At 35.4% G+C, this 18,572-nt stretch overlaps 1 protein-coding gene across 1 annotated transcript in view; it reads right to left on the bottom strand.

Annotated features, from left to right (window-relative positions):
- The window catches only part of LOC119874292, a 399,775-nt gene that overhangs the window by 84,386 nt on the left and 296,817 nt on the right, over positions 1-18,572 (bottom strand). Inside the window, exons 5-6 of the mRNA XM_038555051.1 lie at positions 13,767-13,873; positions 2,164-2,314 (exon numbers count right to left, since the gene is read on the bottom strand). Of these exons, the coding sequence (XP_038410979.1) occupies positions 2,164-2,314; positions 13,767-13,873 (258 nt within the window). The remainder of the gene's footprint in view (positions 1-2,163; positions 2,315-13,766; positions 13,874-18,572) is intronic.

The raw sequence follows: 18,572 nt of genomic DNA, 5'->3' as shown, positions 1-18,572 counted from the left end.
GATGTCAGGTAATATTCTTACACTGATGTTCTATATTTTGGGTGTGACAGCAGTAAGGTAATGAAGAAGAATGTCCTCGTGAGGAGTTATATGTTGAGGCATCTAGGGCTGAACTATGATATTTGCAACTGATTTTGAAATGGTTCAGCAAATATGTATCTACAAATATGAGAGGGAGATTACAAATGTAGTAAGTTGTTTAACAACTAGTGAATCTAGATAAAGAGCATATGTGCTCATAATATTTTTTTTAGTTTACCTATAAGTTGAAATTTTTTCAAAATAACAACTTGGAAATTTTTAAAAAGCATTTAGCATTAATAACCTTAAAAAAGCATTAACTTGGAAGAGTTTAGAAATTATTTTAAGCTGCACAAAACTATCTAAGGCATCATAATATAATTATAGACAGGTTAATTAACAGTCTCTTAGCACCTAACTAAGAACAATGAAAAAGGAAGCATGTGCCATTTGGTTAGCACATCACTATTCCTTTATTAAAGAAAGATTCCTATCAGAAGTAGAAATACTTTCTCATATATTGTCATCATCCACCAAATACATGTAGTAACCCACAAGAATCTTCACTCTTCAGTTAACTAGAAATATACTGTAGATTTTGGAGTAAAGAGAAGTTGGACTGAGGTCATAAATTTAATAACAGCAAAGTCACTAATTAACTTCCTCCTTGGCATCAGGGAGCCCTGGCTTCAAGTCCCACATCTATTACCCACTAGACACGGAGTCACCATCTAACTTATTCAGACCACACATTTCTTATCTGTAAAATGTGAATAAGAACACCAAGTTCATTTCTAACTCTGAAGAATTAGAGGTTAAATAATAGATACCTATAATAGTACAATATCTGGCCAAATTAGGGACTCCATAAACATTAGTTGAATCTGAATCTTGTATTGTTTAACAAAATCAATGGCATAACTTGTTTTTGACACTTAAACTTGATTCTTTCTATATTAGTATAGTCATTGGTGCTGTCTCCAAGAAAGAAAATATTGTATTTCATAAGTATGTACTCCCCAGCAGATACATCTTCAATTAAAATTTGTATAAAATTAGTTTTTCAAAAGACACAAGGCCATATGTAAACTAATAAAGAAATTCTCATCCATAATTAATCCACAAATAGGTTTTTCATTAATGCATTTTTCTAATAGCTATTCAGCTGTGACACTGGTACTACTGAAATTAAAACATTTTCCCAATATAAAAATATACCTAAAAATAATTTTACCTCTTATAAATTTACTTCTTGTAGGTCCTCTTTTTTACAGTAATATGCCCAAATTATCTGAATAGCATTATCTAACACATGGATGAAGTAGGTGGTAATCTATGCAGCATATTTTGAGAAATGTCATGGCAGAAAGATCTTCAGTCCCTTTCACCTGAAGATAACAAAAAGGTGCTACAGTGGATAACTACAAAAACAACCAACAGTTGAAAAGCCCTAGCCACCTTCAAAAATATTCTAATTGCTTGCATCTTTTAAAAATATATTCCAGAGCACCTGGGTGGCTCAGTGGTTGAGCATTTGCCTTTAGCTCAGGTTGTGATCCCGGGGTCCTGGGATCGAGTCTCGTCATCAGGTTCACCACAGGGAGCCTGCTTCTCCCTCTTCCTATGTCTCTGCCTCTCTCTCTCTCTATGCCTCTCGTGAAGAAATAAATAAAATCTAAAATAAAATAAAATATGCTCCAGTGAGACTAGGTGTATAAAAAGAGCAGTGGGCATGAGAAGAAGGCAGATTCTTTAACTCACTATTTTTCCAGAAGCCAACCCATGTCACATAAATAGTAGATTACAGAGCCAAACAAAGCACCTTGAGTGGCTGAGCTGTAGAAAAGACCCCTTCTCCCACCTACCTACTCATATTAAATACACACCAGCCCCTGTGTATAACCATTGATTCTTACGGACATACTGTTTTATGACTGAGGGAGAAGAGATTCATTTATATGGGGTTAGGAACTACTAACTACTAACTTGGGGAAGACAAGAATAATGGCACAGGGGATGGCATCACTTTCCTGCATGATCCATCCAAATGAGAGCACCTGATTCCAGAGGTTCCAGAGGTAAAGGTTGGAAGGTGACAGAAGGGTCTTATGAGAGATTTACTCTGATTCTTAGAGGACTTACAAGACAGAAACTGCTGGAATGTCTTCATGAGAGTCTGTGTAATTCTTGGCACAAGTGAAATTCTGAGTTGGGAAAAAGCCTTTCTCTCTGGTATTTCCCTCCACTCTGTTTCTGTGGCACTCATGGCTGGCAACTTTGTGGGCAGCTGCACCTGAGGAAGATAGGAGGGCACCTGTAAGCCTAGTCAGAAGGTGCACCTCTATGAAGAAGTACAGTGGGCAGAGACTCCAGAATGGAAAAGAACATGGGAGAGAAAAAAGATTTGGTCATATCAGAAAATATGGAATTGCGGGACACAGGTGAGGCCTACCATACCATTAATTTATACCATATGCTGCTATTTGGATCAGTCTTCCTCAAAGAACTCTTTCATCCTTTAAACATTTTTTTTAGATATTTCTGTACTATAAGATAAAGAAAACATTCTAGGGGTCCCTGGGTGGCTCAGCAGTTTAGCGCCTGCCTTGGGCCCAGGGTGCGATCCCGGAGTCTCGGGATCGAGTCCCACATCAGCTCCTGGCATGGAACCTGCTTCTCCCTCCCCCTGTGTCTCTGCCTCTCTCTCTCTCTCTATCATAAATAAATAAATAAATAAATAAATAAATAAATAATAGATAGATAGATAGATAGATAGATAGATAAATAAATAAATAAATCTATCTTTAAAAAAAAGGAAAACATTCTAATCACAACCTTCAAAAATCTGGCCTCAACTGATTCCCATTAATTTTCTAAAAGACTCTGCTATAATCAGTGTTCCTCAAATATGTTTGCTACTCTTGTTCCTCCCAGTTCCTTACCTCTGATTAAAGTATATCATTTCCTGAACTTGGTATATAACTTCCCACATCCTCACCTGCCCTTCTAAATACAAACCAGGTCAAGTACCAACAGTTCTATAAACTTTTCACAGCTTTCAACAAATCAGGTAGTGGATCTACTGCTTCTCCGAAAATATGGCATCAATTGTCCATATTCAGATATTTTGCATTGCAAACTGAAAAAAAAAAATGGTTGAGACTTCACGGACTATATATTGTTTGGGAACACCTTTTCTTCTGTTGCTGATTTTGTACTTGGCCTTTGTACTTTTTAGTCTGGCTTTCTCATTTAGAAAGAAAGTTTCCTGATGACAGAGTCTGTGTTGTTTTCATCTTTGTGTCTTCTATAGTGCTTAGCACAGAGGTCCTCTATAAATAGTTTTGGTGCATAGATTAATTTGTTTATCCAGCATGGTATTGAGAAAAAGAAAAAAGAATAACTGGGGTTTTCATTGCACCCACAGTTTGAGATGTTGCTCTATTCTGTCCGGAAAATCTCTTCACTTCTAATCTGATATTTCTAGTAATTGATGTAAAGTCAAATAAGCAGGCAACAGTCCACTAGCATTTAACCGCAAAAATTCCCCACCTCGGGATCGCAGCGGTTTAGCGCCTGCCTTTGGCCCAGGGAGCGATCTTGGAGACCCGGGATCGAATCCCACATCGGGCTCCTGGTGCATGGAGCCTGCCTGCTTCTCCCTCTGCCTATGTCTCTGCCTCTCTCTCTCTCTCTCTCTCTCTGTGACTATCATAAATAAATAAAAATTTTAAAAAAATTCCCCACTTCACAAGGAAAATTGTCAAAGAGATAAAATGCTCATGGTCACTTCTTCTCCATCAGGTGTACCAACTCCAAATATTTATAACATATGTAAGGTAGAATCTATCCAAACAAAGCACCATCATCTTCTCTTTACTACCCCTTATGAATAATTTTAAAGAGATTTAATAATATAGATTTGCCAGGAAACTTAAGCTCTAAATAAGCTCCTTATAAATAAATATTCTTTATTTTAGTACATAAAAGTGTATTTTATGTACTAAAATAAAGGTTCCAAAAAAAAAAAAAAAAAAAAAAAAAAAAAAGGACTCCTCTCTCCAAGTTTGCTGATTAGTCAACTCAACCGCATTGGCAGAAAGACCAAAATGTTTTGCTTGGTCTTCCGCCTCCTTATTCAGGAAGAATCAAAATTATAGTTATCCCATTAAAACCATCAGCTGCTTAAAACTCTCATTTATATGATACAGTCAAAGATTATTAAGAACTGATGCTTACTGAACATGAAATTACAGGATCTGTATTTTATTCTAATAGTATCTCATGTGCATCAAAAAAGCATTGCTTTCTCTTTTTGTATGAAACCCCGCCTCTTTTATTGTTTTACTAATACCTTAACATTATGAGTACTATGTCATAAAATGTGCAATAGGAAAAAGTCTCTGTTTATCATTAGCATGAGAACTCAGTCCCATGTTCAATTCAACACATTTCAAGACAAAAAGAAACCACCGCTCTCCAACCTCCAGTGCAAGAGAAACTAAGCAGAAAGAGCTCCTCCAATGGTTTTTAAAACAATATAGAAAACTGGACGGATGAGGAGGGAAAGCAAAGAGTCGATTCGAGTGACCAGGGTGAAAAGAAAAACAAACATTATAGTTGCAAAAACATATATTCCATAACAAGTTCTTAAGACTCCCAGGTGCAACATCAGCATCGCTGGAGTCTCGATTTTTATTGTAATCTTGTGGCTTTTTATTTGTAACTTATATGAAAAGAATCATATTGATTGGGGCAGATTTAACTCAGTAAAACCTATTCTACTGAGATTGTCTGTGCTAGGTGATTTTATCAAGTTCTCTTTTGGTTTCATTTTCTTCCTCATCCCTATTCCCAGGGGAGGCTACAGCCCAGCTTGCAGAGCAAATTGCCCTAAATTGAGTTCTTTCTCTGGCATAGACAGGGCTGCCTTTGGCTCCTCAGCTTGAAAACTTTATGCATTCTTTTTTCCTTCTTCCTTAACAATCCCCTTCCCTTTTTCCAATTAAAATGGAGAAGTTTGCACCGGTACCTGCTCCCAATTAAATGAATACTGCATTACCAGCCGCACTCCCGGATCTTCTTTACCCTCCCTTCATTAGCCTTATTCCTCTGAGGCTGCCTGGCTGTCTGCCAGGGACTTATGGCAAGAATTCAAAATCTTGCACACTTTATCCCCTCCAAATCATTCTTGAATATAAGCAGTCTGCTCCTTAGGCCCAGCATGAGAAATCCAAGAACGTGTTCAAAATGGATAGGGGGTGGGGAGGGAGAGAAGAGAAAAATGATTTATTTAAAAGGCAAAAGCCTACGCAAAGAAAGACAAGCTAAGAGAGGTTAAGCTTCCCAGTTAATTGACCTTAGTTTCTTTTTTAAAAGCATGAATAGGAAGAACAACAAATGACAGTTCGATGGCCTTGCTTTATTTCTGAGTGCCTTCATGCCTATAGGAAGTACATCATCATCTTCACACCTCAGGCATGCTGACTCCCCAACACTCAGAGTATGCACCGTGACCGAAAAAGCCAACCTTGGAAGCTTAGGCAACTGTTTTTTTAATAAAGATCAACGTGGAATTTTCCAACAAACGTGAGTGCTGTGGGGCCATTGCATCAGCCATTCTCAACCGACACTCGGAATCAGTAAGTGTGTGTCAAACTGTCACGAATGATGACCCAGGTGTCAGGCCACAGAAACAAACAGGCGTTCTGTTTGCTTCCACTGCTTTTGGAAACTGCAAATTCCATTTACAGAGTCTTTGAACGCACTTTAGCAGAATATGTGATCAAATCCAAGTTCTCATATATACTGTCTGTGTGACCTTGGGCAAGTTATTTCATTTCTCTGAGTCTCGCGGTCTTCATTTCTAAAATAGGGATAACTATAGCTAGCACCAAATGCTAGATAAGGTAAGAAGAACATATAAATTACTTAGCACAATTCTTGGCACATGGTACATAGCTAGTGTAAACTCTTACTATTATTGCTACTAATACTGATATTAAGCAAAACTATACCATATGATCTCACAGAACATGGGAAGGGCTAAGGACAATTGGTAGATGATTTTTAATTTTACAAAATGAAACAAATGGGCTATTGGACTCTCAAAAGCTGACTCTGATTTGACACAGACCTCAACACAGCTATGACATCCACTAAAGTCATTATTAGGAAAATCTTATCATTTAGTGGTAATTATATCAAATTCTTCAAGCACCTTCGAAAATATGTAGTCATTGACTTTCTAAGAACATGTATACATAATTGAACACTTTAAAACAGACATCATTAAAGTCAATTTGATTCAGTGCTGAGAATCAACATAGAATTTATCTCTTAGAAACTTTCAAGGCATACTATGGTGCCACAGTTTACCACTTTAAAACAAATGACTAAATCTTAATAATCTAATTACTAACATAATTACTAAATCTTTTTAAGTGATTATATTAATGAAAAGATGAGGAAAATATATATTTATGAAAGGGGTTAAATATTATAAACACATTTGTGCTGACCATTTTTATCTACCACAATAGACACAACTTTTTTCTCTGCATGAGCTTCAAAATTACTGCCTGCTTTATAAGAAATATACCATGTTGCCTGAGGAACCCAAGGCAGCAGACATACTTTCAATACAGGAAGGAACTTTATAACTTTTTTTGGATTCATCAAATCTAAGTCCATATAATTTGTACAATAATCAGGAATTCAAATATTGAAATCAGAAAGCTGGAATTATACTCCAGCTTTAACCTTTGCTTGCTGCATACAGCCTCTATAAAATTAACTTCTCAGATTATCAATTCCTCAAATATAAAATAGGACTAATAACACCTGTCATGTGATGTCATTGTAAGAATTACATTTCAAATGTTTAACTTGAGCTATAGAAGCTCTCTACTTTTATCACCGTCATCATCATCACTGTGATTACTGACTAGTCTTTTACATTTTAAAGGTTAGTTCTTAAAATAGGGAAAGAATGTGAAATATGAAGAGATTTTGAAACATGTCATCAAATGCTCCTGGAACTGCATTGAACCCAGCAGAGGTAACACACGCTCATTGGTTTAGCTCATGCATATTTGAGAGAAATCAATTGGGATGTTTTTTAGAGTTACGGTGTTAAGGCATGAATTATGAAATCTCCTAGATCCAGGAAGTTATCTAAAATGTTTAACAAAAAGACGTAATCACATGCACTAGCACATAAGATATAAACAAGATTTCAGAGCAAAGGCAGAGTCAGGATTTAGCCTCAGATCTGCCAACTGGAGGTAAAGGTCTCTCAAGCGATATTTATACTCTTAATTCAGAGACGTCATGTTACCTGGTTACATGAGGGGATAGAAAACTCAATAAGAGAGTATGACATTTTCTACTGCTGTACTCTCCTAGGCATTTTTAAATTACAAAATTAATTTTAAATAAAAATTTACTATAAACCAGAAGTGTCATAGGTATATTCCCTGAAATCAGCCCTCCTGTTATAGATCCTGTCTTGGTGAATGGCATTACCATCCACCCATGCCAGAAATTTGAGAGTCATACTGATATTTTCCCCTTCAATAAGTCTCTGTACTAACAGTTCCATTTCCACAACACTGACCAAAGCTGAATCTGCCCCTCGAATCTCTGCTCATACTGCCTTAATTCAGGGTCTCATTGGCTCATACCTAAACTCCTAACTAGTCTCCTTGATCCCAGCTTTCCTGCTCACTCATCATTCCATATTCCACTCTCTACTCCTCTACATTCTCCTTACATGACCTTCTTAAACAGTCTCATTGTGCTTCTCCTCAATGTGAAACCTTCAATCTCATATCAGATGCTCTTCAGCCAGGCCCCTGTAGGCCTGACTCTCCCCGCTCTCATTCCCAATCAATGCCCATCTGTGTCAGCCATTTTCTTTTTCATCTTTGCTTATCATTCTTTTCTTCCACCCTGCAATACATTCTTTTTTCCACTCAGCCTAAATATTTCTTTAGTCCTTGAAAAGAAAATGTAAATTCTATATAGACCTATTAGATGAAGGTTGTGTAAATTACTGAAACAAATATGTTAAAATCTCTGAATTGTGGGTTTGTTGATCTTCCATGTAGTTCTATCCATTTATTAAATATGTATGTGTGTGTGTGTGTGTGTGTGTGTGTGTGTATAATTTTTTAAAGATTTAATTTTTTGGAGAGAAAGAGAGTGCAAGGAGGAACACAGGAGGAGCAGAGGGGAAGCAGAGGGGGAAGAAGAGGACAAGCAGACTCCACACTGAACACAGAGCCTGACAGAAGGTTTGATCCCAGGACCCCGAGACCATGACCTATGCCGAAACCAAGAATCAAACGCTTTAACTGCTTTAGCCACACAGGCATTGCTATGCTTTATATATTTTTAATAATATTATTGTATATGTAATTTTTAAATATATAAACATATATATTTATATGTTCCACTTAACATTAGTTTAAAATCTATTTTGTATAATAATGGCACCGTTACAGCTTTCTTCTGATTAGTATTTATTTTGGATAAATTTTCCATCCTTTTACTTTCATCTTTGCTGTGTCTTTATGTTTTCAGTATGAATCATTAGATAGCATACAACTGGGATTTTAAAAATCCAATCTGACCATTTCTGTCTTTTAATTGCAGAGTTCACTCTGTTTTCATTAATTGGGATTACTGACCTATTTGAATGTATTTCACTTAATTCATGCACCTGAAAAAGACCTATTTGATTTTACTTCTCTTTCTTTTTTAATTATCTATCTCCTTAATTCCTTACAGAAGCATTTCCTGAGCAAATACAATATTGCAGGCATTATTCCAGGCATTGCAAATCAGATCTGAAAGGGAGAAACAAACCCCCCTGCTCTCAAGGAGATTACATTCTAGTAGGAGAGGACAGACAATTGATAAGTACACAACTGAATAGTACTTTAAATATATATTCATGAAGATATAAAGAAATTATGTTCTATTCTTATTGTCTTCATTCTTTTCCAAAGATCAATTTTTCTACCCAGGCTACAAAAGTAGCTTTGTAATGGGTCTCTCCTCCCATTTCTCCTCCTCTGATACATCTGCTTCACTTGTATTTTTAGAACTCAAATATTACAAGCTTCAGATTCTCAGTGTCTCCCTGTTGACTACTTCACTGAGCAAAAATACCTTAGCCTGACATTCAAAGTCCTCTACAAAATGGCTCAGCCTATGTTTTCTAGCTCTTTCTTCCATATATCCTTATATTCTACTCTCCAGCTAAATGAACTAGTTATTTCCTATTACAAAACATATCTAGGTTTTATTTTTCGTGCCTCTTAACTCTACTTTCTCAAACCTCTCATTTGGGTTCTCTCTCCTTTCCACAATTCGTCAAAGCATAATTTGAAATGTTACTTTCCCTTAAAACACCTTTCATGATTCCATATATTTCTATGCTTTCCCTCTTCTGAATTCTAGACCATTCACTATTTTTTACCTTTTTATAGAATACCATTCTATTTTTTTTTCACTTATAGTATAAGCTTCTTAATGGCAGGATTTTTTTCTTACTCATTTTGATTTTTAAACAGTATTCAGTACAATGTCCTGAAAATAATAAATAATACATAAGCAGTAAATAACTCTTTTTTTCTTTCAAATTTTATTTAAATTCTAGTTAGTTAACATATAGTGTACTATCAGTTTCAGGAGCAGAATTTAGTGATTCATCATTTACATACAATACTCAGTGCTCATCACAGTGCCCTCCTTAATACTTGCCACCCATTTAACCCATCCCCCTAACCTACCAGATACAAAAATACTGATTTGAAGGGACACATGCACCCTGATGCTTATTATAGCAGCATTACCAATAACAGACAAATTATGAAAAGAGCCCAAATGTTCATCAACTGATAAATGTATAAAGAAGTTGTATACACACACACACACACACACACACACACACACACACACACTGGAATATTACTCAGCCATAAAAAGGCAGTAAGTAACTCTTGACTTAATAGGCAAAAATTCCAATAAATGGCCAACCCATATAAAAAACTGTGTTGCCTCATTCAATAACTATTCTCAGAAAATAGTTTTGATAAGTAAAATGTCTCAAATGATTAAACAGCTTCACTTAAGTTGTAAAAGTTAAGCAGAGAATAGAAATATATTGAAATATATCCATATCTACTTAGGTCAAGTAATGAGAAAAAGCATATCTTGCTTGCTGGCAAGTATATCTTTCTACCTGTTGGGCAGGTAGAAAGGGGAGAAGGGGAAAAACCTGAAGAGTAATTACTTTAGATATGACATATTACGAGTTCCTTGAAAATGTGGAGACATTATTTACATATTCCCTCAACATTTTTCAGTAAACACATATGGAGGACCACCTACTACATTTAAAGCAAGCACTATGCTAAACCCAGGAAGTACAAAGATGAATAAGATTTAATATTTGCCTTCAAGTAGCTAGAGCTTAGTGAGTAAAAAGATAAATAAACAGAGGAAAATGTAGTAAGTATTACAACAGAAAGATCTACAAAGTAAAACTGGAGAACTCAGGCAGGAGGCTCTGTAAAGGTTTCAGGTGAATTAGTTCTACTGAGAAAACAGCATGAAACCTGGAAAAAGCAGGGCTTTATGCTTTCATAGTATTTGTGTCCTCTTTAACTTGCAGATATTATAGTGATAAATTGATAATATTTCAAATAGTGTTAATGTCACACTGTGGAGGTGTCACTATCTTTTACATGTACTGCTTTAAGATATCTTACAAAATTCTGATTAAGCATCACAGTGGATGCATATGCATATATTTATTTCTCATCCTTACAAAACCACACTGAACTGAATGTGAAAGAATTTTAAAACTTATAAACCCATAAAGATGAAAAAACAGGAGAGGAAAAGTTATCAGATAAACAATATCAAAAACATTTCTGAAATGTTGGAAGACAGATGGATGAATAGTGACTGCTTAGCAGATAAAGTTGAAATCTCATCCTAAATTGAAGGAGGCCAATATGAAGCTTGCAATTCTACCAGAAATCCCAAAACTCTCAAGCTATGGAAACACCAGATATCACAGAAAGTGATTAATCAATTAATTAATTAATTAATCATTAACATAATGAGGAAAGGATGTATGAATAAAACAAGAGGATTACTTGAATGTTTAGCTAAGAAATAATTAGACACTATATCCCTTCCCTTACCTCAACAGAAGATCAGAGGTATATACTATAGAAGTTTGTATACTGAATGACAAGGTGAGATGTTCTATTGACTAACAGGAGATGAAGTGCAAAGCCCTATATTGAATAGTGAGAATTGTGGGTCATTTTCTGCCTCAGCATCCAAAACAAGGACTACAGCTCTTATCCTCCGAGCATAAAATTGGAGAAGTCCTCTCTAAACAAACTGAAAGGCGAAAAGAAAATATGTAAAATATGAGATTTAGGATCTCTCAATTAGAAAGCTATGTTACTACATGGTAGTAAACCTCACCAGCTAATACATTTCTATTATAAATAGGCTTTCCAAATAAATACAAGGCCCTTACTCTTAAATATAGAAAGATAGCCAAGGGTCACCAAACGTGTAGAAATCTTCTAGCATGAAAGAGAAAAACAAGAATGTAGATTCTGGAATCTCAATGGGAGCCAGGTTTCTGAAAAATATGAAAAATAAAAGATAATTATGGAAATTTTTCAAATTTTTATGTATCTGATAGAAAGGGGTAATAGTTGAAGAGAAAACACAGATTATTAAAGGGAGAGAGATGGAAACTCAACTCATTCAGTATGTTCACTGACTGATCTAAAAGAAAAAATTCCATCACTTTTTTATTTTATTTTTTTTAATTTTTTTATTTATTTATGATAGTCACACAGAGAGAGAGAGAGAGGCAGAGACATAGGCAGAGGGAGAAGCAGGCTCCATGCACCAGGAGCCCGATGTGGGATTCGATCCCGGGTCTCCAGGATCGCGCCCTGGGCCAAAGGCAGGTGCCAAACCGCTGCGCCACCCAGGGATCTCTCCATCACTTTTTTAATGTTTAAAGGATGGTTGCAGGAAACTCAAAGAAAATATTTAAAATCAATTCTATTGACAAAGATTTGCTAATTGATTTATTTTTAAAAGCTCTTCAAATACACTGACATACTTCTTCAATGACAGCTAGATTATGTAGAAAGGACTGTTATTTGTTGGAGATGTCATTTGTACCTGATTCTCTTCATTGAAATAAATGACATAGATGTGCCTCTGTCTTTAAAGGTGTAAAGCAAACTACAAGAATGAACTGTTATATTTAACCTTCCTCCTAAAATAAAAACTGGCTAGAAATTAAAATTATAGCTATAACTGCTAGGTTGCCTGGTTCTCCCCAGAAGTCTAACAATAAAACTTTAACCTGAACTAGTTTGAGTGGCTACCTATTCCCTGCAACAATCCCTAATTGGTTATGTGCAATAAAACATAAGCAATATAAATAGGACAAGATTTCACGGAAAACTTCCCTACTTAGCTACACAGTGATTGTTCTTTAATTAAAAGCCCTTGATTACTTTTTTATTCCTACAGGAAGAGTCTGCAAGAATAAAAAGAAACACTTTCTTCTTCACCTCAGGATAGCCTCAACTCAAATCTTCCCAAAGTGTTTCAAACATACTGGCTCATAAATTCATACTTTATCAGGAAGCCTGATTGCTATAGGAAATTGGCCTTCTGCTTTGGGTAAGTCAAAAGGAGAAAGACAGAAAGTCACATTGTGGGCCAGGAAGGCACAAGAGGTTCAGTGTCCTGCTAAGAAATGAAATAGATTTATTTAGTAAAAACAAAAAGCAACCCCTTATTTTGAAAATCAATTTCTTTAACTTTACATAGAATTAGTCAAATCATGCCATTTTCCTAAATTAAATAAATTTGACTAGGTTATTATTAAGCCCCTTTCCAGTTTATAGCAAACTAAGCAAATGCTCACAATGCAATGAAAACTCAATAATTGGCTCAAAATTCACAAAACTATGTCTGAAATCATCGTCTGAATCCCTATAAATAAAAAGCATAAAATTTAATCTTCTTCTCAACAGGAATAATCATTTTATATATCCCAAATAGCCCATCCCAAAGCAAAAAATAACCAATTGTACAATGTTCACATGGTACAAATATACACAATTCTAAAATTAATTTCCGGAAGCATTGAAAGTTCTAAATTGTGGATGTGATCACTAGCTTAACCAGAAAACATTCCAAAGTTGGTTTTCTTTTGAGAGGATAATAGCCTCAAGAGCAAAGAAAAGTAATTCATAATATGTTAAATTCTTAAAAACTAGATGAAAGCAATGCTAGTATGCAATGGGCAAGTTTCCTATACACGTTCATATAAATAGACTATTCTATCTATCTATCTATCTATCTATCTATCTATCTATCTATCATTTGCTAATATTAAAACTACTTGATAACATAATGAATTTTGTTTCTCACTGAGGTAAACCTCTTGGATTTAACTTGAAGTCATATCCATCAAAGCCTTTCTGGGGCAAAGAATGAGCCTGTATACCTAAGACAATTCCAAGAAAGCTGGTTTCTAATCTTAATCAAACATTGCCCTTCCCCCCTCAACCCGAAACCACAGGGTAAGTTCATTCCAATACAAGAACCATTACAAAAATCATTTTAGAAGACCCTTGACAACAGTAAAATTGGCCTCATTATCTTGGTGTACTCACACATTTTGTGCACAGGCCCAGGACATAAGGAGTCAAAACCACCTCTGATACTTCCTGACAGATTGGAGATGAACTGGATTCCACAGGGGTGCACACGCCAAGGACATCTAGAAGCCAAATGACAAAAAATTAACATCTCCAGTTTCTATCTGTGCAGATACAGGAGCAGCTCTGAGATTTTTAAACTCTGAATATACCACCAAGAGAATAAAGTCCATTTTTTTTTTTGTTATGCTCTGTTTCAAGGTTTTATCAAAATAGCATCATACTCTGAAATCAGATCTTCTATGTCAAAAACTTATTCCTTGGGCAGCCCGGGTGGCCCAGCAGTTTAGTGCCACCTTTAGCCCAGGGTGTGGTCCTGGAGACCTGGGATGGAGTCCCACATCAGGCTCCCTGCATGGAGTCTGTTTCTCCCTCAGCCTATGTCTCTGCCTCTGTGTGTGTGTGTGTCTCTCTCATGAATAAATAAATAAAATCTTTAAAAAAAAAAATTTACTCCTCTGTAATTTATGTTAGCCTGAGTTTTCATTTCAAAAGGGATAGAATTTCACATAGGATGTTGGCTTTTCATGAAGATTTATTCAAACATTTCTTGAATGTTATAATTAAATTTTTAACTTTTCATAGAAAGAACATTTTAAAATGTCTAAAAGAGTGGTTAAGAAGTAAGCTTTGAGGAACTGGTATCAATTGGAATCAAGTTTCTTACAGATTAAAATGGGATACTAGCACCTACTTCATGATAGAGATGCTAGGATTAAACTTAAGCATAGTATCTGACATATGATGTTTAAAAGAAATATGAGATTTATTCTTTTAATTAATACACACACACTTAAGAACCACCCTTTTTACTCCCTTTGCAGGTAGTTACCTCTTTTTAACTAATGAAGGCAATTATTGTAGAATATTGTCCCATACTCAAAAGGAGAAAAGCAGAAAGATTTAATGGAAAAACAAAGAACTTTCAATGAGCTTAGGGACTACTTCAAAGCTCAAAATCAACATTAAAAATCAGTAGCAGAGTCCTCAAAAATAAAATCCAAACAACTATAAAGCATTTTGTAACATCTATTAAAAGCAGGAGACCAAGTGTTAAGAGCTGCACTATGTCCTATCAGTTCTCTCTATCTCATGCAGTGTCACTAGATGGTAGAACAGTCTCCTTAGGTTCTGTATTGTCTTTCATTTCTCCAAAATCAGAATCAAAGAAAATGTTTAAAAGTGAGTGACTTAAAAAAATAAAAAAATAAAAAAAATAAAAGTGAGTGACTTATTTGAATGTAATCCCAGAAAGCATTATCAAGAGATAAGGGAAGTAAAACCAGAAGGAGAACAAATACAATGATTTATAATCAAATCAGTGCCATTAAAAGCCACTGGATGCTTAACCTAGCAAAACCTTCTAAAAAGCCCTATGAAAGTGACTTTGGGATCATGTCCCCAAAGGAAGAAGAGGGGAAACATTAATCCACAGGCTCCCATTCCAGAGAGGCCAAAGGGCATTCTGAATATTGCCACCTATACTGTAATTCCAGGTTGCTCCTGTATGATTGCCAAACAGGTTCCCACAGGTGGTCTCATATCATGTGTGAGTGAGGCATTATTAATTTGTATCTACATGAAATAAACCAGAGCCTGAATGCAACTGATGGCAACAGCCACAGTTGAAATAAGTATTGAGAATTTGAAATAATGCGCTAGAGTTGAGCATACAAAAATCAGTGTAATATATCACATGAATAGGATAAAGAGGGGAAAAAAGAGGTTCTGGTTCAAGAGGATGACATAGGAAGACTCTGAGCTGACCCTTTCACAGAACACACCAAATTACAATTATTAATATAACAATTCCTTCTAAATAAGAACTGATGGCTGACTGAAGAGCTACTAAACAACCAAATATTGAGAGAACAAGAGAACAGCAAGGGACTCAGACATTGTAACAAAGAGAACCCCCAGCCCTAGGTTGCCAACAGCAGTGGGGAAGGATAGTTCTAAGGCTAGAGGAACAGATCTCTTTATCTTTGGGCACAGAAAAAAAAAAAAAAATCCATGGCTTAAAAGACCAATTAGTATTTAAAAGAGACAACACTACAACTCCACCAAATGGCAGAGGAGCTGCAAGAAAGCTCTTCAGATCAGAGGGACTGGAAAACAAGTTTATGTTCCCACCTTAATTTAAAAGCCTTGACTGAGGAACACATGGGTGGCTCAGCAGTGGAGCATCTGCCTTCGGCTCAAGGTGTGGTCCCAGGATTGAGTCCCACAGTGGGCTCCCTGTGAGGAACCTGTTTCTCCCTCTGTCTATGTCTCTGCTTCTCTCTCTGTGTCTCTCAGGAATAAATAAATAAAATCTTTTAAAAAATAAATAAAAACCTTGACTGGACTTTTAGAAAAGCCAAACAGGGTCTGGACACTGTGGGAGGTATTCCAGTCTTCTCTGTAGTTCATCACTTCAGACAAGCACACCCCAGCTGCCCTGTATGCTCAGACATAGAAAACAAGTACAGTTGCATAGAGGTTTTTTTTAGGGGGGGGGGGGGGGGGGGGGGGGGGGGGGTGGTAAAATTTGTCTTATTTTATTTTTCTCTTTGGTTTAATTCCTTTCTCATTCTTTTTTTTTTTCTTGCTTCTTCATTTTGTCTTCTTTTTATTTTTAAAAGTTTTTCTCTTTATTATTTTATTTTTTTATTATTAGTATTTTTCATTATTATTTCTTTTAAAAGCCATGGTTTAAAAGAGTAACTAGCATCTATAGCCACAGCTCCAGCCATCCAGCAAAAGTCACCAAGTACACAGTCTACATAGGGGACTCTATACACAAGACCCATCCTTCAACTCTAGAAGTAGCCACTTTGCCTAATTCATAGAAACAGACACAGAGAGTCAAACAAAATGGAGAGACAAAGTAATATGCTCCAAATGAAAGAACAAGAGAAAAGCTCAGAAAAAGAACTAAATGAAACAAAGTTAAGCAATATGCCTGATAAAGAATTTAAAATAAGGATTGTAAGGATACTCACTGGACTGAAGAAAAGAATGGAAGAACTCAGTGAGACTTTCAATAAAGAGATAAAAAAAAATTTTAAAGAACCAGAGTTGAAGAATATAAATTTTTTGAAATAAAAAACACACTAGAGAGAATAAACAGTAGAAGAGAGGATGCAGAAGAACATATCAATGATCTGGAAGACTAGTTAATGGAAAGTACACAAGCTGAACAGCAAGGAGAAAAGAATTTTAAAAAATTAGGATTGAATAAGAGATCTTTTGGACATCAGGTGAATAAACATTCCTATTATAGGGGTCTCAGAAGAAGAGAGATAGAATTGTGTATAAAACTTATTAGAAGAAATAATAACCAAAAACTTCTTAACCTGGGAAGGGAACAGAGTAACATGATATATTCAATGTGATGAAAGGAAAAAACCTCCAACCAAGAATACTCTACCCAATAAGGTTATCATTCAGATTTAAAGGAGAGCTAAAGTTTCCCACAAACATAAGATAAAAGAATTTATCACCACTAAACCAGACTTACAAGAAATGTTAAAGAGACTTCTCTAAGTGGAAAAGAAATGGTTATAATTATACATAAGAAAAATATGAAAAAGATATAAAATATGCAAACATATACATAAAATGTGGAGAAGGGAGTATAAAAAGAAGAAAAGGAGAAAAGAAAAAAGTATTATATTTATATTTATGTTTTTATTTCTTATTTCTTGTTTCTTATTTGGTTTTCTTTAGAATGTGTTTGAACTTAAAGGACTATCAAATTAATATGAACTTCTATTTATTTATTATGATGTTATATATGAATCTTGTGGTAACCACAAACTCATAATCTATGATGGGTACATAAAAAATAAAGAGAAAGAAATCTGAACAAAACAATATAAACACTCACTGATCACAAAGGAAAAGAACAAGAGAGGAAAGAAATAGAGGATCTATAAAAACAATCAGAAGACAAATTTTTAGAAATGTTTATTTGTTTGTTTGTTTGTTTGTTTGTTTAACCAAGAGAGAGAGCACAAGTCGGGGATGGCAAGCAGAGAGAGAGGGAGAAACAGGCTTCCTGCTTAGCTGAGAGCCTAATGTGCGGCTCAATCCACAAATCTGGGATCATGACCTGAGCAAAAGACAGATGCTTATCTGACTGAGCCACCCAGGTGCTCCTAGAAAACAAAATTTCAAAATGGCAATAAGTATATAGTCATCCATAATAACATTAAATGTAAATGGCCTAAATGCTCCAATCAAAAGACACAGAATGAAAGAATGGAGAGAAAAAAAAACAAGACACAATGTATATCCTGACTCACCTCAAACTTGAAAACCCACTGCAAATCATCCTCAATGGTATAAAATGGAGAGATTTCTTTCTAATGTCAGGAACAAAACATGGATGTCCATTCTTACCACTTTAATCCAACACAGTACTAGAAGTCTAACCACAGCATTAGACAAGAAAAAGATATAAGGGACACCATATTAGTAAAGAAGTTAAACTCTCACAATTTGCAGATGGTATGATACTACACACAGCAAATCCTAAAGACTTCATCAAAAACTACTAGAAGTAATTTAAAAATTCAGTAAAGTGGCAGGATATAAATTTAATACCCAGAAATCAATAGTGTTTCTATATACTGACAAAAAAAGTTGCAGAGAGAGACATTTAGGAAATAATCCATTTACAATTGCATCAAAAACAATAACATAGCTAGGAATAAACTTAACCTAGGAAGTGAAAGACCTATACTCTGAAACTCTAAAACATTAGTGAAAAAAATT

The sequence above is a fragment of the Canis lupus genome, chromosome 12 (genome assembly GCF_011100685.1).
Source record: "Canis lupus familiaris isolate Mischka breed German Shepherd chromosome 12, alternate assembly UU_Cfam_GSD_1.0, whole genome shotgun sequence".
NCBI classification, from domain to species: Eukaryota; Metazoa; Chordata; class Mammalia; order Carnivora; family Canidae; genus Canis; species Canis lupus.
The sequence above is the reverse complement of the archived record's forward strand: the minus strand, read 5'-3'. Positions and strand labels throughout refer to the sequence as shown.